Genomic DNA, 13,614 nt, shown 5'->3' with positions numbered 1-13,614 from the left:
CCAGGCCACAGATACCTGAGCATCTAGGGCCCTGCCGGCACCACGTCCCAGAGACCAATCTGCGGAACCCTGTTGGCAGGAACCATCTCCCAGGGCTCAGCAGCTTGATAAGGAGGTGGAGCCCCAGCTAGTAGGTGCTACAGAAGATTCTGGCTGACCAAGGCCAAGCTGGGGCCTATATGGCTCCAGACCAGGCTAGGATACTAGACTTCATGACTTCTTATTCTCCCTGACCTGCCCCCACTTAATTCCATATTTTCTCAAATAAGAAGGTAGACAAAGGCAGCACCCCAACAATACACCCAGGCTCTGTCCGTACCAGGGCGGGGGTGCTATTTGCCTGCCACTGGGCTGGTCACTGAAGAACTCAGGACGGCTCCCACCCCCTGCGGCCTTCTCTTGCCCAAGGCGTCTATAACGCCTCTGGAAATGACCCCCAAAGTCTGACTCCTCTCTGGAGACCAAAGCCTCTGGGCACCAGGGCATATATTTTCTCAAAGGGCTTCTGGAAAACAGGCGTGTTAACTTTGGATTCCTGTGCCAGCAGACAGGAGGGCCACGTCTCCGTCAGATGGCTTTTCAAGTCTGCACACAGGCCTGCCATCTCAGCTCAGGACTTCAGTAGTTACGACAGAGTCCTGGCCTCTCACAGTCAAGGGACATGTATTGCTTTTAGCAAGTTTAGGGCATTTTCCAAATGATTTCGCATTTACTCTTAAGATGCCGGCATTGGGAAGGGAGGAGCCCAGGGGGCTAGTCGGCCCCTCTGTGATGGGGTGGCTGAAGCTGGAGCAGGTACCTGTGTAGTCCTCCCTTAGGCCTTTAGAAGCATCTTCCTAGGGCCTGGGAAGGGGGACTTTCCTACACTGGGGCCAAGGACCAGAACCCAGAAGCCTGCTGCTCTGCCCCCACAGATGATAAATATCCCTAACAGGCTGCTCCTGGGCTCCTGTATTTGAGTCCCAGGTAGACCACCTCGGTGATGGCTTACAGGCTTCCTCCTCCCCACCAAGAAAAACAGTGGGGAGCAAGGAGGCAGTCTAAAATCTCACCCTGGCCCCATAGCTGGAAGTCCTTTAGGCCAGGCCCTGCCCCATTATTGGGTAGCTTTTGCTGCCACCTGCCAGCCCTGTACTTGGACGCTGGGCTGTTCATCTACCTTGTTCACAGGAAGGCAGTTGGGAGAGGGAAGAACTTTCCTGGCAGCCAGGACTCAGGAAGACAGGGAAAGAAGGAAGACTGGAGGCTGCTGGAGCTGGGGCCTGCGGGGGTGGCATGTGACTATTGGGGGCAGGTGCTGCCTGGCAACCAGCACCGCTCTGCACTCCCCCAGCCAGAGTTCATTCTACTCATCATCAGACTGGCTCATCTGTCGTCACTGCAGGGCTTTGAAAGGGCTGGAGGCACGCTTTACCTTTCCTTTCTAGAACCTTTTCTCCCTGATCTTTTCGGTACCCTCCCGAACCTCACACACTGAGATCTTCCCCAGCTCTCCTTAAATCTGAGAGAGGGACCCAGGTCCTCGGGAGTCCCCACTACCCCACTGTCTCCCAGCGTCCACGCGGGGAATCTGTGGGGAGAGCTCATCTCATCCATACTGACCACAGGGTCTGAAATGGGAACCTGGTTTGACACCCTGATTCCCGTGAAATTCGCCCGGCGCTGGTCTCCCTCTTACCGTACGCTCCTCCTTCCCGTGAGGACAGCCATAGTCAGCTGCTTCTCTCTGGGGCAGAAGCCAGGCTGATTCTCCACACCTGGGAATGAGTTCCACACGTCTTCCTGGGAGAATCCTGTTGATAAGTATCTTGCGGGGAGTGCGTATTAGGCGTCATTTCTACCTTTCTGGTTCCCTTTTGATGATGTTCTGTGGAGAACAAGCAGGGAATGTCAGCTTGTTCTTGCCGTTACTCACAGGACAGGTTTTTTGGGGAGCTTGCTTGTGAAAACAAGAGCCTTTGAGTACCACTTGCCTGCAACCTGGGCGTTGGTCAGGGGTAGAGAAATGGGGCTAGGATTTTAGAAGCCAAGTCCTCTTCTCCCTCCCCCCACAGACCAGTTCCACACATTCCTGTAGCTACTGTCCTTTGGCTCCTTCTGGCACAAGGTCAGGGAAGGTTCCACAAAAACATCTCCCTCACTGGGGGCTCCCCAAACTGGTAAACAAGCCAGCTTTTTCCCACAACAACTTAGCCCTGAGCTTGCCTCCCAGCCCCACCCAACTCCGACTGTGTGCTCCCCGCGCTCGCTCCCCTGTTCCTCTACGGCAGGGCCAACTCAGCTTCCTCCCTGCCTCTGAAATTCATCCTATGAACTCCTGCCCACAGAAACGGGAGGCTTCTCCCTCCTTACCTGGACAGATAAGACAGACCCTCTAAAGATGAGCCCCAGGGCTCACAAGCACGTCTTGAAGTCTCGAGCCTGAAGGGCCTACACTTGTGAGCGCGCCCACGCCCCCACGCATGCGCACACCACACTCAGTGCGTGAGCACGTTTTCACTCACACACAAAACCCATTTTTGTAAACATTCATGTGGCTGAGACACTAAATGTGTGTGGCCACCAGGGGACCTCGGCCTCACTGCCTGTCCCAGATCTCTGGCATCTGGGCCACGGGGAATTGTGCTGAGCAACACCTGCGTACCTTCTTCCCGCCCTCAGCTGTTCCGAGGGCTATTTATATGCTCTCGCGAAAGTGGGGGAAGCTGACTGCTTAGCTAAGGCCAAGCTGAGGCCCTGGATTTGGAGCCGAGTCCATGGGTCTCAGGGCCACCTTCTGAAAGTCCCAAAAGTTGGGGTCCAGCATACTTTGTCCTCCTGCTGCCGGGGGGCTTCTCTGGCTCTCCTCCAGGTCCCCCCCAGCCCTCCTGTACTCAGCGTGCTAAGTCCCCACTCTGGCCCAGGCCCTCCATAGGCATTCAGTCCTGTCCGTCACTAACCTTCCTGTCCTCCCCTCGTAGTCGTCCCCTTGGACCCCCAGTGGGACCCATCCTCCCAGCTTCCACTTCCCAACAGCACCCCCTCAAGCACACATGACACCACACACCACAGTGGGTCCCCATTGTAGAAAACCCCTTCCCTGACCTGCCCTCAAATCTGGCCAGCGAATTGCCCCCAGACCCGATGGCCAGCACACTCTTGAGACCAGAGTGTGTTAACCCCGGGCCCGCTGCTGTCCCATAGGCCAACGCAAGGTACAACATCCCCGTGTCCTCTGCCTCCCTTCCGACCGTCAAGAGCCTGCGTCTCAGGGGCATCTGCTGCCATCAGCCTGACCAACCTGGATGGCTCGCCGGCTTCACACCAGGTGCTGCAGTCTGTTGCCTACCACCTGGGCCTGCACTTGCAGAGCTTGTGCCTTGGTGGGGGCAGCCCCACAGAGGCCTCCTTCGTGGCCCTGATCCTGGGCTGCCCGGCCCTGCGTTTCCTTGACCTCAGTGGCTGCAACAGCCTTTTCACGTCAGGCATGCTGCTAGCTCAGCCCAAGACAGCACAGCGGGTCCAGCAGGCACTGAGCGGCCTCCGTGAGCTCAGTCTGGCTAGCCTGCGGGACCTGACCGATCTCAGCTTCAACCGGCTCAGCAGTTGTGTCCTCAGCCTGGAGCGCCTCTCCTTGGCCTGCTGCCACCTCACCTTCGAGCCAGGCCCAGCCCAGGGCTCCATCGGCCCCCAGGATTCCTCCCCTTCCCAACTCTCCTTCCGCAACCTGCTGCAATTCGTGAAGGAGCAGGCTGGTAGGCTGCACGCCCTGGGCCTGAGTGGCACTGGCTTGCCACCCGAGGCCCTGCAGGCCCTGGGCCAGGTGGCCGGGCTGCAACTGCAGGAGCTGAGCCTGCACAGCTGCCGGGACCTCTTCACAGAGGCTGTGGCCACCCTTTGCCACCAGCAACCAGGCCTTACCTTCCTGGACCTCAGCGGCTGCTCAGAACTGGCTGACGGGGCACTCTTGGCTGTGAGCCGGGGCCTGCGGCGTCTGTGGCACCTGAGCCTGAGGAAGCTGCAGCGGCTGACGGATGCGAGGTGCTCAGCCCTAGGGGGCCTGCGGGAGCTGCAGAGCCTCGACATGGCCGAGTGCAGCTTGGTGAGAGGGCGGGAATCGGCCCAGGCCCTGGGCTTGGTGTGCGGAGCTCCACACCCACTGGCCTCCCTCAGCCTGGCCTACTGCTCCTCACTCAAGGTGAGCATCCCATCCCCTTCCTTCCTTCCTTCCTTCCTTCCTCACCAGGACCAGGGATTGGGGGAACTGGGAGCGTGGCGCCAGGGAGGCGCCCAGTGTTTGTGTCCAAGGAGTAGTTAGAGCTGAACTGGGGACACAGTCGGGAAGAGGAAAGGAGCCTAGACAGACAGGTCTGCTGCCAGCACTCCTCCCCGCAGCCCCACAGTGGGTCCAGGTAGAGGGAGGTCCAGGAGACCAGGGGGCCCAGCCCACAAGGTGGCACATACCTCACGAGCCAAGTGATTGGTGACCACTGCAGTCTGGGGAGGGGAGTGAGGGTGGGTGTTCTGAGGGCCAGGAAGGCTGATGAAAGGGGTGACAGAACTGAGCCCTGCGGGGAAGGGGTACCAAGGTTACACAGCCGTCATGGTTCAGGCAGGGCCCAAGGGAGGTAACGTGACGTGGGAGCAGAAGGGTCATTTCTTGACTGAAGCCAGTTCCTTCAATAGGGCTCAGCCCTGTCCCTCTGGGTGGCGTCCCTGTCTTCCTGCAGTGTCAGTCTCTTCCTCTTTAGCAAATTATTACTTCAATCTAGCACTGTGCCCAGAGCATTGCCCGCCTGAAAAGCATCTCAGCCTTTTCCTCCAAGTGCCCCTCTTCCCCTGCCCTACTCCATCCTCACGGCTTCACCACTGTGCATCTCTCAGCTGCTCTCTCTGGGGCCCCGCCTTCCCGTGTCTCTGCATCCCTCTACAAAGCTGCTTCCTCTGTTCTGCCCTTAGTTCCTGCTCCTGGTGGTGGCAGCCCTACCCGCTCTGTGACCTCACAGTCCTAGAGGGAGCATATTTGACTGGCTCAGTGAGAATCAGATGTCCACCACTGGTTCTGGGAGCACAGGCAGGGTGAACACCTTAGAAACTTTCACCTGCATCCTTCCTGCCCCAGCCAACCTAGGCATTTGCTTTTCTCCTGGCGTCCCACCACTGCAGCCCACCAGGTCCACTCACACTCACCAGCACAGGAATATTGTTGCTTCCTTCCGTGGACCCTGTGGCAGCTTCCTGTTGCCTGTGGGGCTGGAACCTTGGGCAGAACCTTCCTAGTGACCCCCGCCAAGCCCGGTGACACAGGCACAAGCCACCACTCCATTGCCCTCTCCCTCTTCCACTTCCCTCCTAGGACGCCTCAGTGCTCTCCCTGATGCTAGCGCTGGGCCCAAGCCTCAGGGTGCTAGACTTATCCTCCTGCGTGGCCCCCCACCAACCGGACCGTGCAGGCCATCTGCACCTACCTCACCCACCTGTCAGTCCCGCGCCTGGCCTGGTGCAAGGAGCTCCGTGACCAGGGGCTTCTGGGCTTGGGGCAACCAAGTGAGGAGACTCTGCAGGGGCCGCAGGCGTGGGACCCTCGAGGTCATGGCGGGCGGGGCAGTCCCTGGGCTCAGCTGCCCTCCTGCCCCTCCTGCGCCTGTCTCTGGGAACAGCTGAAGGCCAAACTCAGGAGGAATCTGGGAAGCAAGGGTTTCCTCTCACAGCCACCCCGAGAGGTGGGCATCGGGCCTCCAGCTGCAAAAGGACCCTTCTCCCCGGCCACAGGGCCCGCCCTACTCACGCTGCAGGCCCTACGGGACTTGGACCTCACAGCCTGCAGCAAGCTGACTGATGCCAGTTTGACCAAGGTGTGGGGCTGGGGATGTGGATAGGCTGAGGGCCCTGCGGCTGAAGCCAGCGGTCGGGGCCAACCCACTTTTTGCCTGGAAAAAGTCATTTCTCATTGGCTTCTGCTGCCCGTAGCCATTCCTCTGGCTGGGGGTAGGGGAAGCTGGAAGGGCTCCAGCGCCACACCACCCGCCCCCCGCCATCCTCACAGATGCTCCAGGTCCCCCAGCTGAGGCGGCTGTCACTGAGCCTGTTGCCAGCACTCACAGAAAAGGGCTTGCTGGCTGCGGCCAGAGGCTGCCCCAGCGTGGAGCGCTTGGTGCTGAGTCACTGCAGCCACCTCAGCGACGAGGGCTGGGTCCAGGCAGCCGGCTCCCGGCCAAGGCTGCAGCACCTCAACCTGTCCAGGTGCAGTCAGCGCTCGGAGCAGTGAGTGTGTCCGGTGCTACACAGTGTAGGGGCTGGGCTGGGGCCCCGTGCCGGGTCAAGCGCTCGCCCAGTGGCCTCCCTGCGGAACGCTGGGTTCCACTGGGCAGGCGTGCAAGCAGCTCCGGATGGCAGATGTGGCCATGTGTCCTGGCATCAGCATGGCTTCCGTCAGGCGCTTCCAAGCCCAACTGCCTGAGGTGACCTGCGTCCAGTCCTGCTTCGTGGGAGGGGCTGACCTGACCCTAACACTCTGAGGCCAGGTCAGTAACCAGCCCTGTGGCTCAGCCTCTGTCACCTCCAGAGGCTCCAGGCCTGGCCTCTTGACCAGGAGTTTGACTCAGTGCCTCCCACCTCCCTCTGCTACATGCCCCAGAGCCCCTTCCCCAAGCTAAAAACCCCTTTTCTAGGACTAAGGGTGGGACTATATCAGGGCAGCCCAAGGGGCTTCCTGCCCCAGTCTGCCCCACGGCCCAGCAGGAACCTTTTCCAGCTACATGTCGCTGCCACAGGCCCCTGGAAATGCCAGCTCCTGCTCTCCTGTCCAGGCCTGGGTCCAGAGGCCAGGCCCACAGGTGGGCTGGGTCTGGTGCTGGGAGGAACAGACCCTGTGCCTCTGGCCCTGCCCCTTCTCACACTAAGGCCTGTGCTGTTCCCCACAGCTCTCCCAGCCCCCTACCAGCACTGAGCTTTAGCAGCCAAGCCACAGTCTTTGTTGTATACACAAGATTAAAAATTCCAGATCTCACCTCCTTGTCCGAAGTTCTCAGACCAAAGGGCCCCTTCCCTCCCCACCTCAGATGAAGCAGCCCAGCCCAGGGACAATGTGTAGGAAACACCAGAGGAACAGTTTCTTCCTCACACCTGGCCCAAAGCCCTACAGGTGCCCCCAGCAGGTCCTAGCTTCTTCCCCACAGGGTGGGAGACTCCAGAGGCCTCTCCCCAGCACAAGCCCCAGGACATGTCCTGCAGCAAAGGCATGTCTGTGTACCCTCATCCCAGCCAGATCCCAGGAGCAGTGATTAAGGCTGCCTGAGTCAGTGAGGCTGTTTTCAGCACACACACCCACACACACACAAAAGACACTGAAGAGGATAGCATCTGTGGGTAGGAAGGGTCATTAGAGGTCTAGTCCAACCTCCTAAACAGAGACAGAAGCTATAAGCTTAGCCTGGGAGGTCAAGGAAAGACTCAAGTCAGTGAAAAAAGAGGAGGGAGGGAAGGAGACAATTAGGCAGAAGGGACCAGGGAGGTGCACATGGGCAGGCCAGAGCTGGCGCCGGGTGTAGGGGTAGTCCCAGTCCCATGGCAGGCAGGGAGGATGCCAGCTTGGACCGAGCATCCTTGGTCCACATGCTTGTGACTCTGTAAGCCACAAGCACTCTGTTGAAAGGGCTAAACCACAACGCGTCTGCAACCCATCTCAATTCTGTTCAATCATGGTACCGTGACCATTATCCACGGTCAATAGGGAGACACCGAAGAATACAGGGGAGACAGTGTGTGTGTGAGTGTGTAATCAGATCGGCTTCCTGTTTGAGAAAGCAGTGTGGTAGTTGGTATTGAGAAGACTGGAAGGGCGAGACAGGAGGCAGGAAGTCAGGAGGTTCCTGCCAAGATGATGGTGGCCTGTAACAAGGGACTGGAGACACTGAGAAGGAAGAATTGATGGTATTAGGAGACTTAACTGCACTTGGGCTCCCCATTTGCACCTTGAACTCAACAGGGACTATTCTAAGTGCAGTGGGAAGTCTGAATGCAGGAGTGGGCACGTGGGGCCCTGAATGCCCAAGTCAGAAGCATAGCTAGAGAGGGGGAACAAATACTCCCCCAGAACATTCTTCAAAGGAGGTGTCGTATCATCAGTTTTTAGGTAACATGGTGATGGTTAACACTTAAAAAAGATATTTTGAGGAGGCACTGGGAAAGAGAGGTAGTGAGAGGCATGGAGGAGGTCAGAGGGTGGTGGCTGGCAGCTTCCAGCCTGCCCGTGGGTCCTGTGGGTGGGTGTGCTCCTCTTTGCCTCAGAGGCTTGGGGTCTATGACCATAGCCTCCAAGCTTCACCTCCAGCTGGCCTGTCTGTGGCCCCCACCCCACCCATGCTGCTGCAGTTGGGTTTTAATCAGAATGCAGGCTTGCTGCACTAAATTCCCTCTTGTCAGAATCAGCCTACATCCTCCCACTGGCCTGGGGAACATCTTTTGGAACCTTGAGTTTGCCCTTCAGCACAAAGCATACCCAACTTCACATCTCTCCCTTCACGCCTCTCAACAGGAGGCCGTCACGACCCACAAATGACGCAGGGGAAGGGCCAAGCAGGGTTGAGGACTGAGCTCAGACTGTCAGGAGTCTTCTTCTGGAAACATGGCTCCCAGACTAGGCTCCTGTTAATGGCGCCCAGAAAGGCATCCACTTGGGGAAATGCCTCCTGCCCTACCACCTCACCCTCAGCTGGCTGGCAGCCCCAGACCTCTCTCAGCTGGTGCCCCCAGACTACAGGCCATCCTTCTTTGCAGGCCTAGCACTGAGGGAGGCTGAGGACTCACGTTGGAGAAGGGTAACAGGGCCAGCCGGTCCCCACCGTCCTTCAGAACACCAGCCCCTGAACTGTAGCTGCCCAGGTTTGCGGCCCCAAGCTGTGGCCCTGGCCTGACGCCCTCATCTTATCTGCCAGCTAAGCTTGAAGGCAGGCTTAGCCTGCAGGGTTCAGAGCTCGCTCAACACATGTCTAAGAGCCAAGCAGACTTTATTTCTGCTGCAGCCTCTGCTGGTCAGGGTGCCTGTGCTTCTCCCCCCCTCCACCCTTTGTGGCCACCACAGTGGCAGCAGCTGTGGCCCTTGGCCAACCTCACTGTCAAGGTTCAGTGATGCTGCAGTCGTAGCAGAAGTTGAAGTTGGTGGGGGGCGGGGGAACGGGGGGTGGCTGCTCAGGGATGGGCACATTTTCCAGCTCCAGCAACCGCAGCTTGGTTTCCATGGTCAGCAGCTGCTCCAGGTCCAGCCGTGTCTGCTCACTGCCCATGGGACTGCCCAGCAGGGCGCTCAGCCCATCTGTCCACAGGTGGAACTGGGGATGGGGCCATCTCCATGAGGGCCTTCCCGTCTCCTCCCCTGCCCGTCTGCCCGACTCTGCTCAGCCTGCCCAGACACTCACCTCCCGTTTGGATGGGGCAACGAAGTTGAGGTATGCCTCCTCCTCCCCGTGGTCATAGCTGACTGAGAAAGCTAACTCACAGACGTCCTGGGGAAGCAAGGGAGCCAGGAGCACTAAGCAGGGGGCATGGCAGGAGCGGGCGGGAAGGAGCCCCTGGTCCCCACTGCACTCACCTTGTTCTGCTTTCCCGAGCCCTTCTCCCGGACGTGGGGGCAGTCCTTGCCTGTCAGCAGTGCCCTGATGTCGGCCACAGGGACTGCAGGAAGAAGGTAGGGCTGACCACTGGGACCCCAGGCGGTCCCGGGGTGGGGCGGCGGTCTGGGAAGAGCAGGTGTCTGACCCCCACCCTGCCCTCCTTACGCTGCTCAGGCAGGCTCTCGGGGGCGGGCGGGCCGACGCCCTCCTCCACATCCCCATACTGCAGCACCTTGTGGTTGGGGGACAGGCAGCAGAACCACAGCTTGTCTGTGGGCAGAAAGGGTAAGAGGGAAGGAGTGATGAGAGGGACACGCCCTGACCCCAGCCCAGCCGCTCTCCAGCCCCACTGCCCAAGCAATGACCCTGGCGCCGTCGGCTGCTGATCTTGCGGAAGAGTGTCCCCTCGCAGAGGCGGAGCAAACGCTGCTGTCGGATCAGGCCCATGAGCTCTGGCTTCAGCTTCTCCCGCAGCTCCCTGGGGAAGGGGGGGAGGGGGCTCGCTGAACAGGACGACCTGGGCCTGAGCGAGGCCCAGGGGGCAGCAGGGAAGGTGGGGGCTAGGACTGGGACCCATCCCCACCAACTCACAGAATGGGAGGAGCCAGTGTGCCTTCCTGATGCAGCCGCTCTGTCTGCCGCAGGCGCAGGACCTCCCCGTAGGTGAGCGCGTTCACCTTGGTTCGGAAGAGCTCCAGGGAGCTGGGCTTCAGGGCCAGCGTGCGGGCCAGCTGCTCCCGCACCACTTGCGTGACCTGGGGCCACCCCAAGCTTAGCTCAGGGCCTGAGTTCTGGGCCCCGACCCACAACAATCCCCTGCCCTGGCCCAGGTTTCCCTGTTCCCGCCCTACGCACCTTGTCAAAGTCTTCCTGAGTGGCCCGCATCTCCTTCCAGGTCTTATTCAGCAGCTGGATGCTCACACAGAAGAGCTCATGGAAGCTCTGGTCTTGGCCAAAGAACATGGGCGAAAAGTCCTGGGCAGTTTCGGAGCCTGGAGCGGGGGGGCAGGAGGGGCTCAGGGAGAAAGTGTGTGCAGCCCCTGGCCCTCTCTGCCCTTCCGTCCCCCGTTCCTGGACACGCTGTGCCCAGTACCACTCACAGGGCTCCCCGACATGGAGCAGTTCACACAGCAGCACAGTCAGCTGGATGCTGCTCCGGGCAAAGGGACACTCGTGCTTGTCCTCACGGCTGCTGTTCTCCAACACAAACTGGGGTGGTGGGAGCACAGGATGGGGTGGGGAGTCACGACTGAGGCTGTGGAGACCCCCCGCCTAGGTGGCAACCTGCCGTATCCCACCCCACCCTGTCACTGACCCGGCTGTAGGCGCTGGGCGCGTGTCTGGAGAAGTAGAGCATGTTGTCCAGGGCCAGCAGGCCAGGGGGCACACGCTCCAGGTCCTGCGCAGGGTTGCTGTTCTGGGGGAAGGGGGAAAGGCAGCTGAGGAAGGGCCCAGCCCTCTGGAACAACAGCAGCCCTGGCTTGAGGCAAGGGCAGGGAGCTGGATAGGGGTCACTCACAGAGAAGCCCAGTTTGCGGAACTCGCGGGCACAGAGGGAACGGCGACGGTCAGCACTCAGCCCAGTGCCCAGGGACTCCCCCTCCGGTTCAAAGGCAGCCTGACGCAGGGCCTGCAGCTGCTCCCGCTGCTCCTGGGGTCATTGTTGGAGTGGTGTTAAGACTGAAGATTCAAGGCCAAGCTCCAGCCGTCCCCAGCCTCGTGTGCCCCAAAGGCACCTACCTGGCTGTAGGGGTCCAGTGGCGTCCGCATGCGTGGCTCCAGCAGCCCCAGCGTCAGGGCCTGCAGTACGTACAAGTGGTGAGCCATCTCGTCGCCCAGTGGCACTGCACTATGGATGATGTTCTGGAGAACAGCCAGTTCACGGGTGTGAGTGTGGGCCACGAGGAGAGGAGCGGGGAAGGGTCTGCCTGGCCTGGTCCTTCCTACCTTGTAGATGAACTGGCGAAGGTTTCTCTGCCACAGGTAGTCAAGCATGTGCTGAGGTGGGTGGGAAGGGGACTCAGGTGATTTAGCCCCACCATGAGCACCCATCCTGCAGGCCCACTGTGGAGCACACTGCCCACCAGCTCCTCCCCCCACCAATCCAGCCACTGGTTTGACACCCACCTTACGTTCAGCAGCACTGGCCCCCTGCAGCAAAGCTGTCAGCAGTGCCATGGCCTTGGTTTGCAGCTGCTGGTTCATCCTGAGACAGGAAGAGGGCTCAGCCGGCCATCCAGGGTCCAGCCCCGCTCCACTCATCTGTACCCCACCTCCAGACACTTACACCTGTAGGTGCACCAGCAGCCTATCCAGTGGCACCTCACTCTTGACCAGCTGGCCCAGGGCAGGGCTGCTCAAGGTCACACTCTCCAGCAACCCCAGGGCCAGGGGCTGCACAGATGCATCCATGAGGTTCATGTTCACATAGCACACCACCTTTAGAGGAGCAGGGGTTGTCACCACCTCAGCACCATGGAAGGCCAGACCCTGACACCACTCCACTGCCCCCACCTGTTACCTCTAGAAAAGCCCACCCACCTTCCTAACAAAGGGGATGCTGAGCGTCTCCCAGGACACCACGCCATGCTCCATGAGCTCCAAGAAGGCCCTCAGTGCGAGGGCCAGCACCTCTCCTAGGCTGGGGAGACATGTGGGGCTGAGAGGACCAGACCAGGACGCCCAGCCCCACCATGTCCACCACCCACCACAGCCCTGTGCTCACTCGTCCCCATCCTCAATGATGGAGCCTAGTCTCTGAAGCCCATCACGGCTGATGACTTCCCGGGTGAAGGTCATGTCTGGGGCCAGCAGAACGAGGTGCTGAAGGGCTTCCCGGCGCCCTTCACAACTCTCGCTCTGCAGCCCACGCAACAACCGCTCAGCCTCAAGGTCCTGCCAGGGGTGGGAGCAAGAACAGGTGAGGAGGTAAGGAGTGGGAACTGGGGATGTGGGGACTTGGGGTCCACTAGGTGGGGCACTACTGGGCTGGAGCTGGGGCTAGGGCTGGGGCCTCCAGACCTAGGGCCCAGGTGCCAGTGGCGGGCAGAGAAGAGGCATAGCAGAGGGGCACAGAATGAGGGCATGGTCGGGAGGGACATTACTGGGGCAGTACTGAGACACAGGATGCTGCCATTCTTTATCTCCGTGCGGTTCTGGAAAAGATGGCAGAAAATGAAGAGAAGTCAAGAAGGGCTCTGAGGATTCGTTAATTGGGGTTGTCAATAAGGGAGGATTTGGGAGTCAGTGAAAGAAAGATCAGGTTCCAGAGAGTGGGATGATGACTCTGAGTCAGAGCCAGGTGGGTTAAAGGGGTCATAGAGTGGAATGTGGGGCGGGGATGGGACTCACGTTCTCAGTGATGTATCTCCTGTGCCCATCGGCAAACTGTAGGGCATAGCGCTCAGAGTGAGGCAAGCTCCACCTGCGGGCAGCAGAGGCTCAGCGAGGCGGGTAGGGGGCGCCCTCTCCCTCCTGCCCTCCCACCTGCCCTCCCACCAGCCACCCTGCGTGCCCCGGCAGACCCGCACTCACGCGTCGCACACCTCCTTCAGCACAGCGGCCAGGGGTTTTGCCTACAAGTGGAACAGTCACTCACCGGATGGGATTGGGAGCTGGGGAGGAGCCTGGGGGAGGGGGGGTGGGCTATTCGAGGGGAAAGGGACGACCCGGAGGTAGGTGGTGGGGTGGACGGAGGCCAGACAGTCCGGGTGACCTGGTCCAGCTGGATGAGCTGCGGGATGGCGTCACGCATCTGGACGGCGATCTTCACTACATTCCGCGGGGGCACCATAGTCTACCCGAGGTGGGGGCCTCTGTACTTTCCAGATGTGCAACTTCCCGCCGAGGGCACACCTGGTCTGAGGCCCCTGAGGACGAAGGTGTTCCTCTGCCCGAGACTTGGTTCCCGTGGCCCGCACTCACAGCCCAGGCTCCCACTCCCGAAAAGGCGCCGCGGCCTTCCCAAGGGAGCCAGAGCAGAGGCTAGTTCCGGGTTGGAGTCCCCGGGGGTAGGAGGGTAGGA

General features: G+C 60.1%; 2 protein-coding genes across 4 annotated transcripts in view; one reads left to right on the top strand and one right to left on the bottom strand.

The window, feature by feature from the left end:
• Positions 1-6,029, top strand: part of LOC111179645 (Leucine-rich repeat-containing protein 29) — a 14,309-nt gene extending 8,280 nt beyond the window's left edge. Inside the window, 4 exon segments of the mRNA XM_089903193.1 lie at positions 3,184-3,264; positions 3,266-4,177; positions 5,336-5,410; positions 5,412-6,029. Coding sequence (XP_089759319.1) covers positions 3,184-3,264; positions 3,266-4,177; positions 5,336-5,410; positions 5,412-5,858 — 1,515 coding nt within the window. The 3' untranslated portion in view covers positions 5,859-6,029.
• Positions 1-13,614, bottom strand: part of ELMO3 (engulfment and cell motility 3) — a 20,708-nt gene extending 7,094 nt beyond the window's left edge. The window contains exons 1-20 of one of the 3 annotated variants that reach the window (XR_016391004.1): positions 13,306-13,614; positions 13,125-13,165; positions 12,942-13,014; positions 12,695-12,745; positions 12,316-12,485; positions 12,132-12,231; positions 11,878-12,029; positions 11,718-11,796; positions 11,538-11,588; positions 11,331-11,453; positions 11,110-11,241; positions 10,906-11,007; positions 10,691-10,799; positions 10,446-10,582; positions 10,182-10,345; positions 9,956-10,068; positions 9,756-9,860; positions 9,569-9,651; positions 9,396-9,482; positions 1,679-1,867 (exon numbers count right to left, since the gene is read on the bottom strand). Coding sequence is in view for 2 of the 3 variants with exons in the window: in XM_022583493.3 (XP_022439201.1) it covers positions 9,096-9,308; positions 9,396-9,482; positions 9,569-9,651; positions 9,756-9,860; positions 9,956-10,068; positions 10,182-10,345; positions 10,446-10,582; positions 10,691-10,799; positions 10,906-11,007; positions 11,110-11,241; positions 11,331-11,453; positions 11,538-11,588; positions 11,718-11,796; positions 11,878-12,029; positions 12,132-12,231; positions 12,316-12,485; positions 12,695-12,745; positions 12,942-13,014; positions 13,125-13,165; positions 13,306-13,383 (2,163 nt within the window). In the remaining variant the exon portion in view is untranslated. Of the gene's footprint in view, positions 1-1,678; positions 1,868-8,970; positions 9,309-9,395; positions 9,483-9,568; positions 9,652-9,755; positions 9,861-9,955; positions 10,069-10,181; positions 10,346-10,445; positions 10,583-10,690; positions 10,800-10,905; positions 11,008-11,109; positions 11,242-11,330; positions 11,454-11,537; positions 11,589-11,717; positions 11,797-11,877; positions 12,030-12,131; positions 12,232-12,315; positions 12,486-12,694; positions 12,746-12,941; positions 13,015-13,124; positions 13,166-13,305 lie in introns of those variants that run through there. The other 2 variants (XM_022583493.3, XM_022583496.3) reach the window with 2 other exon arrangements.

This window comes from Delphinapterus leucas, chromosome 20 (assembly GCF_059928025.1).
Source record: "Delphinapterus leucas isolate spDelLeu-1000000601 "Yukka" chromosome 20, BTC_Dleu_Yukka2, whole genome shotgun sequence".
In the NCBI taxonomy this organism is placed as follows: Eukaryota; Metazoa; Chordata; class Mammalia; order Artiodactyla; family Monodontidae; genus Delphinapterus; species Delphinapterus leucas.
Note: the sequence above shows the minus strand (reverse complement) of the source record. Positions and strands in the feature narration are given on the sequence as shown.